The sequence below is a fragment of the Seriola dumerili genome, unplaced genomic scaffold (assembly GCF_002260705.1).
Source record: "Seriola dumerili isolate Sdu_G_001 unplaced genomic scaffold, Sdu_1.0 BDQW01000056.1, whole genome shotgun sequence".
Taxonomy (NCBI): domain Eukaryota; kingdom Metazoa; phylum Chordata; class Actinopteri; order Carangiformes; family Carangidae; genus Seriola; species Seriola dumerili.
This window is the reverse complement of record NW_019174311.1, coordinates 3,428,063-3,450,438: the sequence shown is the minus strand read 5'-3', so window position 1 is coordinate 3,450,438 and position 22,376 is coordinate 3,428,063. Positions and strand designations below refer to the sequence as shown.

The following is a 22,376-nucleotide window of genomic DNA, read 5'->3' as shown; positions in this document are numbered from 1 at the left end:
AGTTTGTCTATGTCAGTTGAGCAGGTCACTAAAAGCATGTTACTGGGTGTTAAATTAGATTATTGTCTCGGTATGATCAGATTGATCACATTGTTTCCATAATGGAAAGGGCATTGCTATTTCATGGAAATGTTCTGCATATGTTCCATCTTCTGTAATGATTGACATTGTTTGGTCACTTGTTTTTTCTCACTCCTGGAGCACAGCCCAGATATTTGGTCAAGTGCTCCAATCCAGAACAGAGCAGCCAGATTATGTGCGAGATGCATTAACATCTCGTCTGTTATTCATGCAAAATGCCATTTGGAACAAAACACCCCACTTCTTCTGTGAAAAACTACAGGTTTTTGTTATGGTTATAATACATGTCAAGTGAGCGCTGATCATCTTTATTCTTTATTCGGGTCCCCATTAGCTTCCACACAGTGGTCGCTAGTCTTCCTGCGGTCCACACACAAAAATAACAAATAAAACAAACATATATTAAAATCACACTATAACAATGAAGCAGAAAAAAACAAAACAAGCCAAATACAGAAAATAATTAAAATAACTAAAATAACTCTACATGCAAAACAATAAACAATAATAACTTGTGAAAACTAAATCAAGATTGTCACAAATGCACAATAACAAGAAGAAAATGAACACAAAGGTGCAGAAACCAGTAACATCTAGATGACATTTATCAAATTTTGTTTTATTAACCTCTTAAAAGAAAATCTACTCTTGGTCTGTCTGATGTAAATGGGGAGCAGATTCCAAGCAGAAGAAGCTCTATAAAGGACAGTTCTCTTCATAAAATTTGTTTGTCTGGTGGTGCCAAGACGACCAACAAATAGAACTTCCTGTGTTCGGAATATTTTCTTAAAATTGGGAGGTAGGGCAGTTTTCATCACTTTTGTTAATTTCTCAGGAAATAATGTATGGATCTTGATGTAGCAAGACTAGGCCAAAACCTAGAATATGACTGGACCGTGTATTATTATTGGCGACTCTCTTCTAAGTAGCCATGGTTTGTCCAAAAAAGTCGCTAGATTTGTTGCTGGGTATTTTTGAAAAAGAGTCTCTAAATCTAGCGACAAATGTGCTAAATTGGCAGGACTGCAGGCTGCAAAAGCCCACCTAATAGAAACTGAAATTCATTTTGAAAGAGCAACAGCAAATTGGGAAACTCCAACTCAGTCATGTGGCAATTGGCTGACCAATGGTGGAGCTATGATCACTCAGTCAGTCAGTAAGTCATGGACATTTGCAATTCTAGGGCTGGCCATGCTGTTGCAGTCCTGATGGTACAGATCCAGATAATAATCCCAGGAAGAAGAGTGACCATAGGGTTGCCACCTGTCCCTGTTTTCCATCTTTTTTGAGTGACTGTCCCAGAAAATGAATATTCTTTCCCTGGACATGAATTGTCCTGGTTTTTGTGAAGATGCACTTCTAATTTAGAATTTCATATGTTCAATATTGTGTCCGTGAACATATGAAAACGGATACAACAGCAGGTGGTAACATGAGAGTTAGCAAAAAAAAAACTTCTGCGGGGGCCTGATGGCCGAGTGGTTAGGGTGTATACCATGTGGACATACAGAATGTTTTACAAAGGTAACCCCCCCACCCCCAAAGTCGTCCAAAATGTCCCGCTGTTTCAAAGGTGGCAACCCTAGCGACCACCTTCTGGAAGCTAATGGAGATCCAAATAAAGAAAGAAAGAAAGTGCAAACATAATGCTAAAGAAGTCTTTTGTGTGTGACAGGAGTAAAGAATTTTGCTATGACGCAGTTTCATGTTCATACATGTTACCCTGCTGTAAGGGTGGGATGATCTGCATGAGCCAAAACAGGTCCCCACCACTGAGAAACTAATAGCAGGCTAAAAGCATGTCTCTCTCAGTGCTGCTGCTGACATGTGGCATTTCCAGTGTGTTCCTTAATTTTCAGTAACATACAGTGGACAGTTGTGGTGGAGGTATTTATATCTTTAGTTAAATGAAAATAAAAATATCAATAAAAAAAGCTCAATTACAATTAAATATCCTGAATTAAATATGTTATTGAAATAAAAGTGGTAAAATGTGGTATCAAAAGTATTCATTCAAGTGCCTGATTTTTATAATAACATAACAGTGTTATACATTATTTGATTACCATTACTTATTTATTACTGATTTTAATTACTAGTGTTTGTGCTCATGTAAAAAGAAATAAATGCAGAATAAATATATAGGCTAGAAAAAGCAGTACAACATTTCTCTCTGAAATAGACGAATGCAGAAGCTCAAAATGGAGGTACTCAAGTCAAATAGAGGTGCTTCAAAATTGTAAATGTATTTATACAGCCTCCTAAAATGGATCATAATCTGTATGATTAAGTGTTGAATCTAGGGCTATAATGAACTGTTATTTTAACTTTAGATCAATCTGCCTCTCACTGTCAGTGAGAAAACCCAACGATATTCAGTTTACTATCATGTATGACTAAGAAAAGAATAAAATCTTCACATTTTAGGACCTGAAATCAGCAGATGTTTGATGTCTGGCATTTTTACTTAAACAATGACTCAAACAAGTATTACTTTATCAAAATAGTCGAGTCATTTAATGCAAATCAACGGATTGCCTGAATGTCAAATTGCTACAGTTCTAGTTGAATCATCAAGCTAAAGCACAAATGGCAGAGATATGATTTAATTAACACATCTATTTAAAATATCATCTTAAAGGGGACCTATTATGCTTTTTTGAGTTTTTCCTTACTTATAGTGTGTTATATAGGTTTTTGTGCATTTAAATGATCTCCAGAGTCACAAGGATCAAAGTTTACATCAAAGGGAGAAACTGTCAGGGGAAAAAACCCAGTTTTCTCCTTTGTATGAAACGCTTCGTCGGGGGTCCAGACATTACATCCTGGTCCTATTGCCGTCAATACTTCTCTTGGTGCTGCCCACCTGCAAGCTTGGCACGCCTCCACACAAGGCACAGCACATAACTACTTATGGTGAAGAGTTTTCATTAGTTTTGTAGCCATGCCGAAAAGACAGAGTTCTTAATTTCCTGCAGAAATCAACTTCATTTTTCCACAGTTCTCCACTGCTCCAAACATTATAGTGTGAGCCTGCACTTTAAGGAGGACTGCTTCAGAAAATCAAGCACAGTTAGACGTTTCATTTTCACAAGGGTTATTTCTGTAATTCACACTTGATGTGGCAGAATAGGTGACTTAGCCTCACAGCCTGTCGGTCTGCATTGTTATTGTGAATGTTAACCGCGTTATCGCGACCCGGTCTCGACCTGATCATCTTAGTAAGAAGCAGCATAGCAAAGATATAAATTGTTAAACGTTTGTCAGTGTTGAAATGCTGTACCTCGTTAGCTCAGATAAATTATCCACAGTTTAACTGCTGAGTTCATTTTTCAGTAACTATGCCCACTAACCTCAAATTCATTCAGATTTACCAGCATTGTAAACCAGCAGGAGGTGAAGCGGTGGAGACTCCCTACCTGTTGACTCTCTCTCTGTTCCTCCATTATTTATATTCCTTTAGTCCAGAAGTGTCCACACATTAAAAAAAAACAAAAGGGTTTCTTATAAAAATATTATGATTAGGAATATTGTCACCCAAAGTTTGTCTACACAAGATGTGCAGAACGTGTCGTGGCCATGGTAGTTGCCTGCAAGCTGACCAATCAGAGCACACTGGGAGGAGGAGGGCCTTAAAGAGCCCTGAGTTTTAACAGAGCGTTTCAGACAGAAGGTGAAGAGAGTACAGTATAAAATGTACAGCAGAAGATCATTAAAGCATGTAAATCTTTTTTAGTCGACACCAAGAATGAAATGACGAACACTAAAAATGGCCATAATAGGTCCTCTCTAAAGGCTTCTTTAATAACTAGTACAAGCAGCATTCTCCTTAATGCTCAGAGTTTCAGCCCTATGGCCAGCTCATTGAACAGGTGTTGTACAAGCTTGTTTAAATTCCTACAGTTTGTCATGGTAATACAAGTAGTTTTATCTTTATCATATTTTCCCCAGGCCTCTGAAATCTTTAGCTCTTCCATTGTAGCACAACATGGGAGGATTAACTTTGACCCTTGTATACTCAGTGCATGATTTTGCTCATCTACTGTTGGTCTTCCTGACAACGGGCTCTGAAATGAATGTCTGTCTTTTCCTGCTGCTGGAATTTGATTCATATGCTAATAAGCTGAATTCCCATGGATTTCTCTCTCCTGTGCCATAGATATTACCCTCAAAACTGTCTGCCTCCCCCCTCTCCCTTTCTGTATGTTTTTGTCCCTCTTGCGCTCCCTAACTTTTATTCTTTCTCAGGGTCACAGCCTTTCTCGCAGTGCTTTTACACAACGCACTTTATGTGGTGGTGCACAGTTCTGTCTTTACAGCAGGTGCTGATATGTATCTGCATTTGCCATCAGGCCATGTAGGTGTTCAGGCAAAGCACCATGCATCTCCCTGCTTGTCTGAAACGCTTTTTTCCAATGAATGGATAAAGATAAGGCAGCTTGGGAATTTACCTCAGATAGTCATAGGTGACTTGAGTTTATGACTTTCTTGATTCAACATTCTCTACATCAACGTGCAGTAGCTTATTTTCCTTAATGTAAAAACTGGGGATTGGTAACTGTAATTATACCCTGGCCACAGGAAATACTTGCTTCTGTTTGGCTCACAGGGATCTTTTTAAATTGTCAAACTGTCATTAATCTGTGGATAAGGGAAGTTAATTATTTGTGGTAAAACTAACTAATGTTTCCAATAGTCTGGCCAAAGAGGACAAAACATTACAAACACCTCTCAATATCATATAGTCGAGTAGTACAATACCACCTTTAATTAAGGCTGTGACCCTCAATAATGATCTTATGATTGAATTTACACACTTCTGACAAAGTCACTAAGAAGTGAACTCATATAATTTTCTCATTTACGGCAGAGCCACAGGACTGAATTGCAAAACCAAGGTACCTAATAAAGTGTGCATTGACTCTAAATATCACTGGTGTCCATAACGTTGACCCAGACTCATCTACATGTAGAAAAACATGTTCATCATTACTGCAACTCATACTTTAATTTAGCTCCGTGGCCAAAATTGTTTTTTATTCAAAAATATTTTATTGTTTTAATTTCAACAAGGTTTTTCTACCCGTTGACATCAACACATTATGACAAGAGAACATCAGTAGTAACATGCTTATGCTAGTGCAGGTGATGAAAACAGGGGAGAAGGTTTAGCACTTTTAATCACTCTAAGTACTATTGTACCCTCATCTTCTTCTTCATGGTAACAGGCCTTTTGTGTTACTTTTTATGTTTCATCAAGTTTGACTACAGTGTTGTAATAACCTTCCTAGCAGGACCTGCGTGTGAGAAAAGTGAGGTATTTCATAATTGTTAGTCAGAGATGCCAGAGGGGATATTGCAACCTCTGTCTTATGGTAAAGTAGCTTTTGTTGATACTTGGCTGTGAATGTGAGACCAGCCACCCTGCATTTAATGACAGCCTGTGTTGAAACACTTATTAACCTGACTGATGTTGTCACTTGTGATGTGGCCCTCACACGCAGAAAATTGTCAAGCAGTTAATCATCTGCATACAGATTGATTTGGGCCATGATGTTTCTCGGAACATTTTTTTTTCTTTGCTCTGGCACTTAACTCCGTACACCAGCTCCCAAACTTCCGACCCAACACAGTGGAACCTCTAAAACACTCCTTAATGGACCCTTTCAATTGGGCATACAGACCAGAACAAACACTTTCATTCATGGTGTTCCAAAAATGCTAATGTAGCAAGGCCCTGACACTTTTACAGGGGTACCCCTGTCATGGGCCTGTGTTAGACAGTAGTGAGGCTATCACTCACACAGGGTGATGCGAGGTACAGCTCCTATGGTAGCTGTCCCAAGTGTAATTTAGACCTACCAAGCTGATGGGTCTCCTCCAGCGCCACTGGCTCTGAGCCATAGCAGGTCAAACCAGGTTAGAAAAAGCAGGAAATAAGAAATTGGAATTAGTTGCCAGAAGCAGCTCATGAAATGCCTTAGCTGCCTTTACTGATGTCAAAGTAGCACATTTTATCTACCAAGAGTCACTCTCATATTAGGATGAACCTGATGTGTTAACTTTTCTTGCTGATTGATTAACTCTGATAAATTGACTCACAAATCAACTTAAAGTGGTGTCTTTTATTGATTCTGCATTATAACTTGAAAGGCCAGGGTTTTGTCCTTTTCAGAAAAAATAGTTGTACTTATCAGTCAGATTTATTTTGCATCATGAGCCCCTGTTAGAGCTTGCTGCAGATGTAACGATACTAAGGCACAGCTTTGAGGGTGCACAATGAAGTGACTCATGAGCCGTATTCTCTTGACATGTCGCAGCAGATGCTTCAAAACTCACTGATTGCCAACTCATCACGAGTAGGCGGATAAGTAATTTATTTTCTGATGGGTTTCTCACAAGTGTGATGATTTTGTAAATGCAGTGGATGCCAGATAAATTGCCTTTGCTGTTTTCTTTTTTCTTCAAGAAAGTATGTGGTTAATGAAGAGAATTTCTGCAATTAATTGTCAAGGCTTAACAACATTATTCCTCTTCATTACTCCTAGAGTTGTTGAAAATATTTCACCTTTGTAGAGTACTATGATGCATTCACTGTCACCATTTATACTTATTGCCTCATATTTCAGTGATTAAACGGTATTATATATTTTTTAATTTGCATAGATTATGCATTATACCTCTTAATGTCAGACACTTATGGGATTGGAGTCCTTGCTCAGACTGTTCATCCAGGCAAACAGATGTAAAAGGTGGAAAGATTACTCATCATCCTTTTCTGTGTTGTTTGAGAAGAAACTAGGCTGCAGGTGCGAGCCGTTTTAAGAAAGACCCAAATGCGTTTTTCAAAGTGACAGGAAAATACCCCCTCCCTTTTTAGTCTACCTAAAGCTTGAGGACTGACAGCCACAAAATATGTTTTTAGTGTTAGCAGGGTGGGAGAGGACATGTGGCAGTGGGAGAGTACTTATAAAGGTGTGTGCATGCTACAAGATCAGGCAGGCCTCGCACTTCAGTGAGGCTTTATTACTCTCTGGGTCTCAGCCCTTTTGAAATGAATGTTAATCCCCTGGATTAAACAACAGCTGTTATTTCTAAACACCATAAAATGGCATTTATCACAACTTGTCACTAAGGACATGGGCGTCTCTGTAGCTCTATGGGTGGCTGTTGTTATCAGCTCTTTCTTTTCCTCCCACCTATGAACCTATGAGAAGAGAAGTGAGATGAGAGTGTCATGAGATGTATTGATTATAGACCTGCCTATTGTCTCTGTTGGACATTTTACTGCCATTACACGTGGACATAAGAACTGTCTTTTGGTAGATATGTGTCTGTTACAATATCCATAGTAATCAGTCAAGATTTGTTGAATATTGAATTTTGATGATGGAAATTATATTGTTAAAGCTAAAACAAGAGATGTAAAGCAAGTTTGTTTATTCGGTTAATAAATTGTAATGGTTGTCATTCCATAAGAATTTCTTTGAATACTCATCATAGACCCGTCATGACCCACCTGAGCCATTAAACAAAAAAATATTACACAAATTCCTCTGCAAGGAGGAATCCCTGTGGAAAGCACTACAGTTTTAAAAACTGAATTTACCGTTGTGTTTCTGTAGCTAGTCCTGCACACAAATAGACACACACACTCAGCCAGTATTGTATTTATAGGTCCTCTACCCCAAGCCGCCAACAGCATGGAAATCATTGTTTTAAAATAAATCAAAGATGTAGTCCGTGATGCGAATGTAAGCAAAATGGTCTTCCCATACCACAGGAGTGGAACCTATGACAAATAAAATTGGTTGGTTGAAACATGGGCTAATACTAGAAATTAGTGTTAGTGCTAATAAATAACGGTAAATGCAACAGTCAACAGGCATATTTCCAACTATACTGCAACAAAACGTTTATGTTTTAAAATTTAGCAAATTTGACTTTGGTCAAAATAATGAAGGAGCAGACCTAAATGACAGTTCTGAAGCAAAATGTCTTCCATTTGTTGACAAAGACCCCACCAACCCAACCTAATACCACTTTAGGCCTTCAAGATTATCCCATAAACTCATTACCAGCTTAGTTTGGAGCATAGAGCGCAGCGCTGTTCGCTTATCTGCTGCTCTGCAACAGTGATGAACAATGTGCCAGGGTGAAGGAAGGTGTGAAGAGGTCTTCTGGAGGCCACGGTGTTTGAAGGGATGAAGTTGAGTGTGACTGCTTGTCTCCACACGGTCTCCCTATGTGCTGCTTGCTGTGGCAAACTGATTAAGCTCTTGAATGCCACTCTTTGTCACCCTTCACTTCTACAAGGCACATGTCTCTGTAGTGATTCATGTTGTTTTCTAGCCTGTGTCACTCAGCGGACACTGACTTCTTTTGTGTAGAAAGCTTTAGTTTAGTTTAGTTTTTGTAATAATTTACTATCATAACTCTGCATTTGCTGTGAGCCAGGGAATACTTCCAAAAAAAGCTAAAGAAGCAGTGGAGGATAGGAACTTTGTTTGTTTATGAAATACCCAACCTTCAGGTCTATGTTTTGATAACAGGAGTTTAATGTTATAATGGCATGCCAGCTGGTTGCGTGCTGGGCTCGCTCCTGTTTAGAGAGGCAACCCCTTCACACGTCATTCCGCAAAGCACTATGTGCCAGAGAGCAGGAACCACTTAAACCCCAACTGAGTGAGCTAGGCGGCACTTTAATGAGCGAAACACTACCACAGACCTCTACACAGTACATGTGCACTTCAAAAGTAACTTTTATTTGAAAGGATGAAGGATTCGTTCTACTGCAGGTCAAATGAACCACACAGCAGTGCAGTGGTGTCTGAAACAAAAACATTTAGCAGAAGGATTCAAACACAAATGGTTTTTTACCTCTGACTTTCCACATGCATGTGTTTGGCGTGTTAAAAAGTTTTGAGATATAAGTTGCTACATGCTTTTGCTTTAAACCTGTTGTGCTTGTACCCTACTGTTAAGACTGTAGAGCACCTTCCTCTTTACATAATACTGGAAGCACAGGTTTGATGTGAATGTGTTTGATGTGTGTCAGCGAGCTGTTTGTGTGAATTCCAGGCTTACATGATTACGAGTTTGCTGAAGGGCTTGGGGAACTGAAACAGAGACAAGGCACAAATAACCGCACAGTCAGGTAAGACCTTAAAGGTAATGGGAGTTGTTATTTTATGACCTTAGATAGCTTAAGATTGAAAAATGTAATATGTTTTTATCCTCAGCTACCATAACTGATAAGAATGTACTACCCCGAATAAACATGCTACTGTATCTGAAACTTTACAAATCTGATACAGTCAGTGAGATACAGATAGGACCACAGGAACGTTCTTGATGTTGTCCCGATTTCAGCGCATCTGTTGTTTTAATCTTATCTGCGAATCTATGCCAGCTACCGAAAAGCAGGGCAATCATACAGTATAATATAATAGAGATGGTATATGACACACAGAAAGTAACCAGTCAACATCTATAGGGATCTAATGATTTTTGTCACTCACATGCTAACATCAAGATTAACCAAATCAGTTCTATACCAACAACACAGACAAACTCATCACGAGGCCACATTAAGAAACAAATTACACAAAGCCACAATTGTGTTGCGTGTAGTTTTGAGGTTTTGCTCTTTTGTCCCCAAAACTGTTGATCAAATAAATGATCAAATTCATGACGCCTGGATAACGAACCAGTTGTAATATTTTACAACCTTCTGTGCTATCACATTAACATCCTGAGTTTATAAGAATGAGACCTTAAGTAGCCCAGCTCATTGAGTTTAAATCAGTTTGTTTACTTTGCTAAAACAAAGTAGACAGGGGACAGTTTTGTTTGGAAGAGCACGCTAGTATTTGTTAATGAATGGAGTTTGTCTGAAGGCTGGTTTCTTCTCTGTCAGCCACCCACCCCCAACCCCCCCATCACTGCTGTCATTGTCCATGTTGACAGCCAAGCTTGTCATGATATGTTTCCTTTGTGTGTGCAGTCATGTGTTGTATGCTTGTATGAAGTTTCCACACATAGTTCACACAATTAGTGATTTCAAGCAATGTGTGAGATTGTTATAGAAACAACAATGGGTCACAACCTCAGCTGTTGTTGTGATTGAGTGACAGTACAAACTTAGGTGTGTGCTGGTGACGTTTGATTCGGTCTTTGATTATGCTCATAACACACATGCACACACGCCCATATGTTTTTATACAGTAGTTTTAACACAGTCATCTAATGCTGCAGTATGTGAAGCCATTGGTTTGTCTGGAAGGTGTCTTGTGATTACTGTGTATTTAGGAGCTGATGTATAAAGACAGAAGTAAATAACTTGTAATTGATAAATAAAAAGAAAAAGAAAGTGCCAGAAGGAAGGACTGTCGAGGAGGAAGGGCTTCAGGGCTCCACAGGTGATTGAGGTGTTGGTGGAGACGGGAAGTAGGAATTCACAAATGTCGTTGTATCTCATTTGTTTAACATTCACGTTAATTTAACAAGCACAGTGAGACTGGTCATGATCAGAGACCCTGAAAAGCCTGTGCATTCCCCTCAAATGTGTTTTTGTTTTTTTCACTGTGTGACTAACTAGGTGTCACTCATAAGCTGTGAGTCATAATTAGAACAATGAGTCTGAAATATGGTTGTGTATGTAGTCCACAAAATTTAAAACTCTACACAACATTGAACAAAATTGAGTTGACTTAATTCACACACACACACACACACACACACACACACACACACACACACACACACACACACACACACAGGAAGAAGAAATTGTCATCATCAGTCTGACAGTCTTTCATATCATGTCAGAAACATATGTTATCATACAATATGTGTATTATATTATGTATTAGTGACTGTCATGTTATATTTTCAGTCTCCTTTCCTTTTGGCTCTAACTTTGCTTGTCCCAGTTCTCATAACGGACAACCAGGTGACTGTGTGTGTATTTGCTTAGGCTTGACAGTGCATGTTGTTGCAACATGGTCATGTTACGGCTGTTGTTTTTTGATTTGTATTAATCTTTTGAGCACATTGTCCCATGTCCACATGGCATGTAAAGCTCTGAATGAACGTGCAGGTCCGTTATGCTGATTTCTCTATGTTTACAGAAGCCCTGCTCTCTTACACATGGAAAAGATCCATTTAAAGACAACAGTCTTAAATGGACTGTGTAATTATGTCCAGTCATTCTGCACTTGCAGTGACTTTAGGCTGAATTGCAGGCAAGTCTGAATCAGTCACTGATTTAAAAGTAAAAATGTAGAACAGCATAAAAGGTTTAGCTTCCAATTTTTTTTATCTGCAAATAAGTAAACACAGAAACAAGAAAGAATTATGGAAGAGACTTTTCATTTCTTTATTAGGCACAGTAAATTAAGATCTTTACACTCAAGAACTACTCACTGAAGCTTTCTTTAAAATGTCACACTGTCATTCTTCACTTTATCTGGCATTTATGAATCTCATAGTTAGATCATCTCAGTGTAATACTAACAATGAGCTTGCACTAGTTCGTTTCAACCTCTGATACACTGGACTTTGAATGTTAACCCATATTCCTGCTCACTGGATGACCCTGCAGGGCACTGTGAGCATTGCATACTCTATTGGTATGGTCATTATGTCTCCATTAGGCTTAGCAAATTGTGCTGTTGATTAAATCTCACTTATTCCCAATACAGTACAGATCTGGAAACAAATTGGACAACACTCAGGACAGTGTCCGTCTTGAAAATTGGAAAGGAAAAGCCAAATCACGTATCATAGTCTTCTATCAACAAAGTCACGTCTATTTCAGGCATGTTCTCCAAAGCCTCCATTTATCAATACCCTGAAGCACCTCATGGGAATGAAAGTACATGTCCACAAAAGCTCTGGTCCTCTGAGAGAAGATGACTCCCTTCTCTTTTCAATGGAGCTAAGACACATTGCATTAAAATCATTGAGATGGAGTCGGGTGTAAATGGGCGTGCATAGTTTGTGGAAGGCAGGATGGACGGATCAAGGAAAAATGGATGTAAACCAAGTGAGAGAAAGAGAGAGAGAGAGAGAGAGAGAGGCATGCCTGTACTTCCTCTACACCCATTCTTTAATGCTCACTGAGTTGCCCCGCAGTGCAGCCTTTGTCCCACTCATTGTCACAGGCTTAGAGAGCCTCTTTGCCAAGTGAGAGGCTTTGGCGACATATGTCACTTCAGTGAGTCTCCTGTCGCTCCTTTAGCCGCTTGAGTGGAGGGGCGGGCATGGAGGCGTGTCTGTGCACCAGGAGAGGAGAAACGTGAGGTGGTGGAGGAAGGACATGTCAGAGATGTTGGTTCAGAGAGAGTTGCTGGAATGACCCCTTAATGGTTCTGTCCTGTACTTTTTCTATGGATGTGTAGAGCAGCTGCCTTGGGCCTCTGCTGGAGGGGGACTGAAGATGTAGAATGACTCAAAAAAGAGTAAGTATTGGTCACTTAATGGGAAGTTTGTTATTATCAGTTAGGACAAGGTTTCTTTCTGTACTTACTGTATGTTTATTTGCATGCACATTTTACATTATATGCACATTGCATACTGCATTACTTAACAATCTTTACTTTGCAGTTACACATAAATAGTCTGTGGAGGTGCTGTTTGGTCTGTGGGAGGTTGTACTGAGTTTGAGCTTAGAGGAGGGGAGGGGGGTCATTGTATATAGTGTGTGTTGGCAGGGATTAGTCGTGTAGTAGTCACACTCTTCATGCCCTGGCCAACTATTGGCTTAGGAAACACAATCCCTGCAGATTTGTGGCTGTGATCTGCCATGTGTTCAGGTAATAGATCTCTTGGTTTCCCAAAACAAATGCTTTGTTACCTGTTTACATAAGGACTCCACCCCATTTTATGCTCTAAGGATTTTGCCTTTTAAACAGACTGTGTCAGCCTTGTTTGAGTTCTCATTAAAGTGGCAGGTTGCAGTTCTCCACGTGTGCATACAGCTTAGTAATTTGCCTAACCCACAAGGTTTGTTGAGTGTACACCAGGCAGTGGATTTGCTGCACGTGAATGAAAGTCGTCCATTTGGTTGTTGCTGTGTTGTCAGGATCAAGACAAATCTGGATAAAAGGTCCCACTTCTCATGTCACTGGAGGAGTGTGCGCCTCCCAGCTAACAAGGACTCTGCTGGTCTGATGTGGTTTTCTGTCTGTGATTTAAATCACAACACTGTTAGTTAAGTTGTAACGTATGCCTGTGCCTGTGCAATAGTGCAAAACGTTATCTGTGTGCAGGCGTGCGTGCGTGCGTGCGTGCGTGTGTGTGTGTGTGTGAATATATAGTAAAAATAGCACCAGACTGAGACTGAGAGAGGCTTACAGCTTTATTACAACATGAAAATGTATGTTTACTCCACTGGAACAAACATCTAACCAGCTTTGTGTACCATTCAATCCTATTCACAAAAAGCCCTTATTGCAAATAATACGTTACTATGATCTCTCAATTTGTTTAATTGATTCTTAAGTCAAGCAGCTTAATCCTGAATCTAGTCTACAACAATTACCACATTAACCTTTCTCACTAAGAAGACACAACACATGCAGCCTTGTGTCCTTAGAAGAACCCTGAGTAGCACTCAGTCATTGTTAAGCAGCACACTGTATGACTGCTGGATCTCCCTGCCTTCATTCTCCTGATAGCAGGATTAGCTAGAGGGTGAACCCATTTGGCATTGCCTGTGCTGCCGCCACAGTCTCAGCACTGTGAGAACTAAGCCGTGAAATACTGACGGGCTTAGACCAATTTATAGTCTGCCATCTTGGATCTAGTGATCGTAGCAGACAGCAGCTTATCCTTTGTGCCAGTCGGGTTTACTGTAAGCATGCCATGCAATGCCACCACCCAAGCTTTACAGTTCAAAGGGTAATCTCCAGACAAGTACTCTGCTTGTGCTACGACGTCACAACAATGAGCATCAGCTGATGCTAAAAGTCCTCAATAGGAAATTTTGCATCAGTCAAAGGTAGAATATGTAAGAATGTGAAGCATTTTAAATGTATCAATCACTTTTTTATTACCAACGTGTGAATGGATTGGAATGTAATTTAACAAAAAGAGACTTTCCTGGACTTTCTCAGTTGCCTATAACGGCCTGTGGACTGATTTCTATGTAAAGGGCTGAATTTTCCAGGAAAATCTAAAGGACAATTATGTTTTACCTTGATGCATTTCTTCCAGTGTGCAACACTAGCTAAAAAAGGTTAAATGGGAAACACTGTGGCAGATTAACCAGGTTGTAAGAAAGAACACTTCTCTGTAGAGCTTCATTTATGTCCAAGACACATCAATGATTCATGACAATGTTATACAACACACAATATGCTACAAAGAATGCTCTGACCTATTGAGGGCTGTATTGTAATGTTACACCTGACTTATCCAAACATCTGAAGCGCATTTTCGGCACATTCTGCTTGTGCAGAAGTGTACGTGTGTTGTGCAGCTGTCTATGGCGCATATTACTATCTTGATAATGAGCCCTGAAATTCTTTGCCATTGACTTCAGACAGGTTTTTGTTGGTCACTCTCCAAGGTTTTTGTTTGTTACTCTCCGCTGCCTCAAGATAGCAGTGTGCCAGCAATGCGTCTGACCACACCTCATTTTAAGACCAACATGCTCATGGGTGCTCAGATGGGCACAAGTGTATTTGCTATTTAAACAACGTGGGCGCTAGATGGGAAAAGATAGGGCCCCTAATGTGCAAATGGCTGAAGTTTAATTAATCCTATTTAATTCTATTAAAGTCAAAATTAAGAATAAATAAATATTTAATTTCAGGTTCTTTTAGGCCTTTTCTGATATTTTCTACTACTCCTTTGTGACAGTTCTGCCTTTGAACGCTAAGCCTTCAAATTCATTCAGTAGATGATGTTCTGACTCTGAGGCAGAGCATGTTTGAAATGAAATTATCAAAGTGAAAGATCTTTAGTGTATTTTAATTGGGATTATCATATGAAAACCCTGCAAAGTATATAGATTTGATTGGATTTCATATTGTCAGATCTTATTTATGTTTTTTTCTTCTGGTTGTCTTTAGTTAGTGTGAATGCTGAGTCAGCATTCACACTATTCTTTTTTTTTCTTCAGCACCTAACTACTCCTTCATACTTTGTGTTACAGAAACCATTCAGGTATCAAAACATACGGCTTTTTCAGGAAAAGAGTTCTTGTATTCAACTTTTTGATATTTATAATATTGGAAATATAAATCTTTTTCTGCCACTTTTTTTGCCATCCAAATGAATGGAGACAATGCTCAAATCCTTGAAAACTTCAGTCTCTTTGAACTTAAACTACTTAGGCAAACAAGTTCAAACTTTAAATGTTTCACAAGACTTTCAACTATTAAACTTATATTCAAGTTTTTGATATCTTCTACAGCTTTGAAGTTGTCACAGTTTAAGTTTTAGGCTTTTTTCTGACAATTTTTGAGTTTATAATGGATGTGTATATTGTTCAGGGCTAGAGTGGATGACATCACCGCTAGAGTGGGAGAAGCTCAAAAACTAAAAAAATAACTTTAACTCGTCTTCACGACCGCAAATTTCACTCTTCACTCATCATTTTTTCCCAGAATGTAGGAAAATTTGTTTTCTTTCAAACAATGTGTCCATCAAAGCAGAGAGACTTAATGACATGATTAGAACTGTGAGCCTCTGAGTGATGGGAGTACCATCCAACTGCCCCATACTGCAATACAAATTCAGAAATGGATTTTTCAGAGAAATACTGAAAGAACCCTTTTTTTTAATTCGCTCCTGTTTACACATTTTTTGACTGGGAACACCAAAAGCAAATCGATGTGTTCAAGAAGGTCTTGTGGTGCTGTTGATGTGAAAATTTTGTTGATGTTTTGTACCGTTTTCTATTAAATGGCCAGAGTGTCTTCCAGCTGCAAACAGCTGATGGATATTGCTTGTTAACACACACACACACACACACACACACACACACACACACACACACACGGGGACAGAAAGCTGATTTCAGTACAACAGTAAATACAGCAGCAGATATATATATTGAATTTAGCCTGCTCCACTGGTGTTAGATTTGAGATCCTCCTTTTACTTTCATTCTGTCACTAACCATTCAAGTATCAAAGCATTCAGCTCACTGAGGAGATTTCTGCTATTATCTTTCTTTTCTCTAGTATTTATAATTTTTGAAATATTCTACTTTTTCTAAATCATAGTTCTGCCATTGAAAATTAATTGAAGAAGACAGAAAGACAGAGTTCTCAGCTTTTGCAGCTAATGGACTTCAGCTCCCACATCCTTCAGTTTAACATTTCAGCATTTACATTAACTTTTCAAAGCACTGTGCTTTAGTCAGTATGAGCTGCTTTTTCACTCAATTCAGCATTGCCTCAGAAATGTAATTCACATTTGAGCTTAAAAGTTACAGCTCAAAGTTACAAATTCTTTTTTAGGTATTTTTCAGTCATTTTAGGCCATTCAGCTTTCAATTTACACATCTTGCTGTTTTGTAAATTTTATATAGTTTTGTGATGTTTTTTCCACTTAGCTTCAACAGTTTAGGCCCTTTTCTACCATTTCATGCCATTCAAGCTCCAGCTTACAAGTCATAGTTGCTTTGCTGTCCGTTTGGAGCAAAGCAACTATGTAACCCCTCAGGGCTGTTCATTCAGCGCTGCATTTCTCTGATTAGAAGAGGTGCTTGTAAGGCTCTTATCTGACCGCTTGTAGAAATGAAAAAGACAGTGTTTTTTTCCAAGTTGAGTTATTTAACCTGGGCCTTAAATTTTTTGACATTATTCTGTCTCTTCCAGGTATTCTGTGCCTTACAAATTCTAAGTGACGACAGCTGATCAGCACGTTTTGTACTGTACTGCCTCCAGTAACCAGTGGAGAGTAATGAGGTTGGCAGGGAGCCTGCAGCTCGCTCTGCTTTTGGCCTTGACCTTCAGGGCGGCAGGCCTCGAGATTCCTCTGGAAGGTACGAGTGTCATGATACTTAATAAGTACTTCCCCAATAGATATTGAGTCGATTTATAAGGTTTGATTCAAATGGAAGACTAAAATGATTTTCCTCTCTCTTTGTTCTGAGAAACATATCATTTGTCAAAAAACATGTTCATAAATATAAGCTTTTAAAATTGTGACTAAAAAATAACAACTTAAAGTAAATTGTTGCAGCAGAGGTTTCTTTGTTTAGGGCTAAGAATGCTTTGCAATCAAGTCCTGGTGTGCTATTTTAGTTCACTGTCTATCTAAGCACCTTATTTGTCCAGATTATGCAGACTTGTTGGCACACAACTTTGCCAAGTTGCAGAGTTCTCTTCTTCATACAGAGCAGCAGGAAAGAACTAGAAACTTAATGTCAACATTTAACATTTCTGTGATCATTTTGTATGTATGTTTCTTCATATCATAGTGGAGCAGCCTCCGACCATAACAACTCACACATCAGGTCCTATTATTGCCCTTCCTTTTGACAACATTGTCACTATCAGGTGTGAAGCCAGGGGCAACCCACCACCAGAGTAAGTGACATCAGCATGATCTCTGTCGTAAATTAAAAAACACACCATCACTGATCAAAGATGAGCTGCTTTCATCAGTTGCAAAAAAAACATTGATCACTGATCAGAGATTCGTTGAAGGAAACCTGCTGTATGTTTTGCTCCAACAGATACAGATGGACAAAAGATGGCAAAGACTTTATCCCTCCCTATATCGCAACAAACAAAACAACTTACACAGGTGGCACTTTTGTGCTTCCTAATAAGCACCTTATCCAGTTCCAGGGTAAATACAGATGCTACGCCTACAACAAGGTGGGAACTGCCATAACAGAGGAGACTGAATTGATAGTTCCCAGTGAGTATCCTTTACATGAACAGCTTGTGTTTCTGACTAATGTTTTTCAGAAGCATTTTGTTTAACGTCTGTTTTTTGGATCAGGTGTCCCCAAATTTCCAAAGGAGGAAATTGATCCCATTGTTGTTAAGGAGGGAGAGCCAATCATCCTGAAGTGTAACCCTCCTAAGGGCGTGGCTCCACGTCAGATCTACTGGATGTCTATTGGTAAGCCAATAAGCGACTCTTTATGCTTGTAATTTACAGGGTTGCCTGCCTGGGGTGGGGGTATGAATGGGGACAGTCTTTCCTCAGAGACATTCATGGTTTTGCACAGAGAGCATGAGATAAAAGTTCAGCTCCTGGCTTCTTTCACTTCTCTGTACACCTGGCTAGTCACAGCAGAAAGTGGGTGTCAATGACTGTTACTTGTTGAATGCAGGAAAGAGTGTTTCAGATGCTGTTAGATGATCCAACATGTATATCCTTTGAAGGATGCTGATGCCTTCACTGCTCAGGAGTAAGAAGCTTGTCATTGCACTAGTTCCGTGCAGGGGTCAAGGGATAGTGTAGATAATGTGGAGATGTGATCCTCGCAGGTGAAAAGAAGTAGCTGGTGAAACCCTGTGCTTTGGAAGAAGCATGGTGCTGTCACCATCCACTGGCCTCCAGTGAAGGTGACTATAAGAAGGATAGTTTAGGAAAGGTGCATACTTGAGGCGCACAAGTTTACCTCACAGCAGAGTCCTTTTTTCCCACTACTGCCAAAGGAAGTGATTTACTGTGTAAAAGGTCACCTCACTTCTGTCTGAGGTGTTTTATAAGTAAGGGTTGAGTTTTCTGCCCAGCCCCTTGGGAGGTTCTCTTCCGCCTCCAACAAACCTGGCTGATATGAGAAAGAAAAACATAAGAGGCTGCCCACAGGCATGGGACAGAATGAATGAAAACACCTGTGCAACTCTTGCTTTAGATTTTGTTTAAAGTCTTTGTTTTTTAGTCTTAGTTTCACACATTTATATTTTGAGGGATTGTCACAAGAATCGATACGTCAAAAACATGATAAAATATACTTTCATATGTACCATAGCTTGTCTGAAAAGTAGAGACGCATCAATGAAAACAGTAATGATGTTCTTCTTCACTGTCAGCAGAACATGGTGCTCTCTGCATCCTGTCCATGCGCATGAGTTGAAAAAATATTATTCTCTTCGTATTAGTGGCCCATATTTCCCTTAAGTGCCAAGTGACATAAATCAGAACCAAATATGTTTTTTTATGAGTTTGGCTTGAACACTGACATAACAACCAATGTCTTAAGGCTATGTCTTAAATGAAGCTGTTAAATACTGTGAATGGGCTGACCAAGGAGCGACATAGGGCGCCACTGACCCGTAACTTTAAATAATAGCTCTATGTAAACCAAATATGCTGTCACAGTGCACTTATGAGTTCCCTGGCACTATACAAGGAAGCTCTTTAGGGCATTTCCATTAATGTCTTGTGAATATGAGGCTATGCTGTGTTGCAGTTTCTCTTCTCCTGCCCTGAGTCTCATGATGAGATTTTTGAAGTAATTTTCACCTTTGAGTTTTGTCCCTCTGGTGCACACAAGGAATATATTTGAGAATGGATGTGAAAGTCCCAATTTGTGTCTTTTTTATAGCCACAATTAAGAACAAGGGTTGACATTAGATACAGACATTGCTGACACTGATGGCTATTATGTTCTTTTCCAGGTCTCCAGCACATTGAGAAGGATGAGAGGGTTTCCATGGGCGTTGATGGCAACCTGTACTTCTCTAATGCCTTACAGAACGACAGTCGTCGGGATTACTGTTGCTTTGCCGCCTTCTCCAGAATACGCACCATCGTCCAGAAAACCGCCATGGCAGTCGTAGTCAAGAGCTGTAAGTTTGAAAAAATGGCTTTAACCTAAATACAGCTGTACAACTACAGCTCACTTATTTAACATGACATCAATAACAGATCCCAGAGGAGCAAATCTGATACATATCTTAAAACACAAACATCAGTATAGCCCATTTTAGCTTTTTCCAAAAGTGCAAAGCGAGGACATTTGTATGTTGTTCCATGTACTTTTATGAGTATATTTAAGATATTCATCTACTGCATACCAAGAAGCAGGGCTTGCCTTAACATGTTTATGCTCTAAGAAACTCTGTTGTGATGCTGGATTGAGCAATACATGTTAGTGAAGCATGTTTATCACTGTCATTACCAGAATTATTCTCACAGCATTTTGTTTTTGTTCCAGTGAAAGCTGACAATGAGTCTGACAGCAGCGATGACAGTGAGTGATCTTCCCATGGCAAAGCTTTCACAATAAAAATCAAAACAATCTTCATGAACAGGCAACACAGTTGGTTTGCATGTTGCAAAAAGCTGCAGATAATAGACTGACTATAAACTTGTTTGTAGTATTAATGACTGTTGATTAAAATGATATATTTGGGTGACAAAGACTGTTCTCTATGGTCAATGCTGCTGAAGCCCCCCCAGTGAGAAAACCTGGCCTGCTGCTGCCCTCTGGTGTTCAGACGGAGAAGGTGTTGTTGAAGGGAGAGGAGCTACAGCTCGAGTGTATACCAGAGGGATTGTATGTATATATGCTCTATTATCACCTCTGCAACCACATTATCTCTATTAACACTACTTATCATATTTATCTGCCATTACACCTCATTACTTGTCACGGTTTCATGTTGTAGCCCCACTCCATCGGTACAGTGGATGAAAATGGGAGATAAGCTGCCTTCGCGGACAAAATTTAACAACTTTGGAAAGCTGTTGACCATCTCTGCTATAGATGAAACGGATGAGGGGAAATACATGTGTAAAGCCAACAACTCTGCTGGACAGGCTGTCCACTACTTTGATGTAATAGTGGAAGGTAGGTCAACATCAGGGACTAATTATGTATGTATTTGTGGGTGCATTTGTTTTTGCTTCAAAGAGAAAGCTGTTGGCACAGTGATGACAGTTGTTTTGACTCAGACCAACACAGCTCTCCTTAACATCTCCCAGAGCCGCCAAAGTGGCTGACAGAGCCTCCTCAGAGCCAGCTGACTGTGATTGGGTCTGATGTTCACATCAAGTGCTCGGTCAGTGGAAAGCCAACGCCAGACATAACATGGAGGAGGAATGGTGAATTTCTCCGAGGTGAGTGGGAATAATTCTAACTGTGGTTTTATACATCTTTTGCCACTGGGCAGAAGGACGGTGCACCAAACTTCAAGCACATAACCACAAGTTCAAGTCGACAAGCAGCTGTTTTGCTAAGTGTTCTTTAAAACTCTTGGGACAGGCTTGACTAGAAATTGGATTTGTTTCAGAATTTAAAATACACTGAATAAACTGGATTATACACTGATAGCATTAGAGGAAATATTAGTCTTTACTGATTATAAGTAACAATTATTTTAATTATCCATTTATCTGGTCAGAACTTCCAAGGTTGCAGAGCTATCTCCAACCAACAGTTCAAAACCCAAATAGTAAAATGTAAAATGGTGAAAAGCAGCAAATCTTCACATTTGAGCTGCTGGAACCAGAGAACGTATAAAAGTCATTTTGACTTTCAAAATAGTTATAGCCAAGTTTCTGTCAATCAAGTAACTGATTAATCAATTATTCAATGACTGCAACTCTAATTTTTTATCAGATTTTTAAAAAACTTTCAAGTAGTGACATCAGCGTTAGCCTTCAAACATGTGACCTTTGCTTTAGCGTAGCCCTTGTGGAATGATTTTGGTGTTGTGTTTCTTTGTTGCAGACGACCCAGGGAGCAACAGGCGAGTGCTTGACGACACTGTGGTGCTCCATAACGCCAGGTCCGAGGACAGTGCTGTCTATCAGTGCGAAGCCTCCAACCGTCATGGCAGTGTTCTGGCCAATGTTAACATCATGATCACAAGTGAGTGTGACCAGCAACACTTTAACCCCGCCTAGCCAGCGAAGACAAAGTTACTAGCTAGTAAACACAGTGGCTACTTTATCAGGTACAAGTGGGTCTGGGAAATAATGTGTAGTTTGGGTGAGCTCAGTAGCATTTCACAGTTCCTTCAGAGTTTGAGTCGGTTCATTCTCTTTACAAACAGTGTTTAATCTGATCCCATTAGCATTCTGGAAGCATTTGCCTAACGGTCGATTATAACCATGACAGACAATGCCTGGCCAGCAACAGTCTTTAAGTAATGGATTGTAAGATTTATATTGGCTGCTGCAAATTAGCAACATAAAATAAATAAATTAAAAGAAACGCATAGCTCTAAGATTGTCTGCAGCTGTCTCTTGGTTCTACAACTAGAAATGCAGCACTGCATGTTGCTCTAGGCTGTTACAGACTCAAGGAGTTTTTTTTTCTCTCAGCTGAAGTTTAACCAGCTCTTCTATTTATAGTTCTAGAAATG

General features: G+C 39.5%; 1 protein-coding gene across 1 annotated transcript in view; it reads left to right on the top strand.

Annotated features, from left to right (window-relative positions):
• The window catches only part of LOC111219053 (neural cell adhesion molecule L1-like protein), a 52,204-nt gene that overhangs the window by 5,056 nt on the left and 24,772 nt on the right, over nt 1–22,376 (top strand). Inside the window, exons 2-12 of the mRNA XM_022741632.1 lie at nt 9,163–9,238; nt 16,917–17,083; nt 17,522–17,630; nt 17,780–17,967; nt 18,052–18,174; nt 19,683–19,853; nt 20,222–20,257; nt 20,458–20,563; nt 20,676–20,857; nt 20,992–21,126; nt 21,740–21,880. Of these exons, the coding sequence (XP_022597353.1) occupies nt 17,002–17,083; nt 17,522–17,630; nt 17,780–17,967; nt 18,052–18,174; nt 19,683–19,853; nt 20,222–20,257; nt 20,458–20,563; nt 20,676–20,857; nt 20,992–21,126; nt 21,740–21,880 (1,273 nt within the window). The 5' untranslated portion in view covers nt 9,163–9,238; nt 16,917–17,001. The remainder of the gene's footprint in view (nt 1–9,162; nt 9,239–16,916; nt 17,084–17,521; nt 17,631–17,779; nt 17,968–18,051; nt 18,175–19,682; nt 19,854–20,221; nt 20,258–20,457; nt 20,564–20,675; nt 20,858–20,991; nt 21,127–21,739; nt 21,881–22,376) is intronic.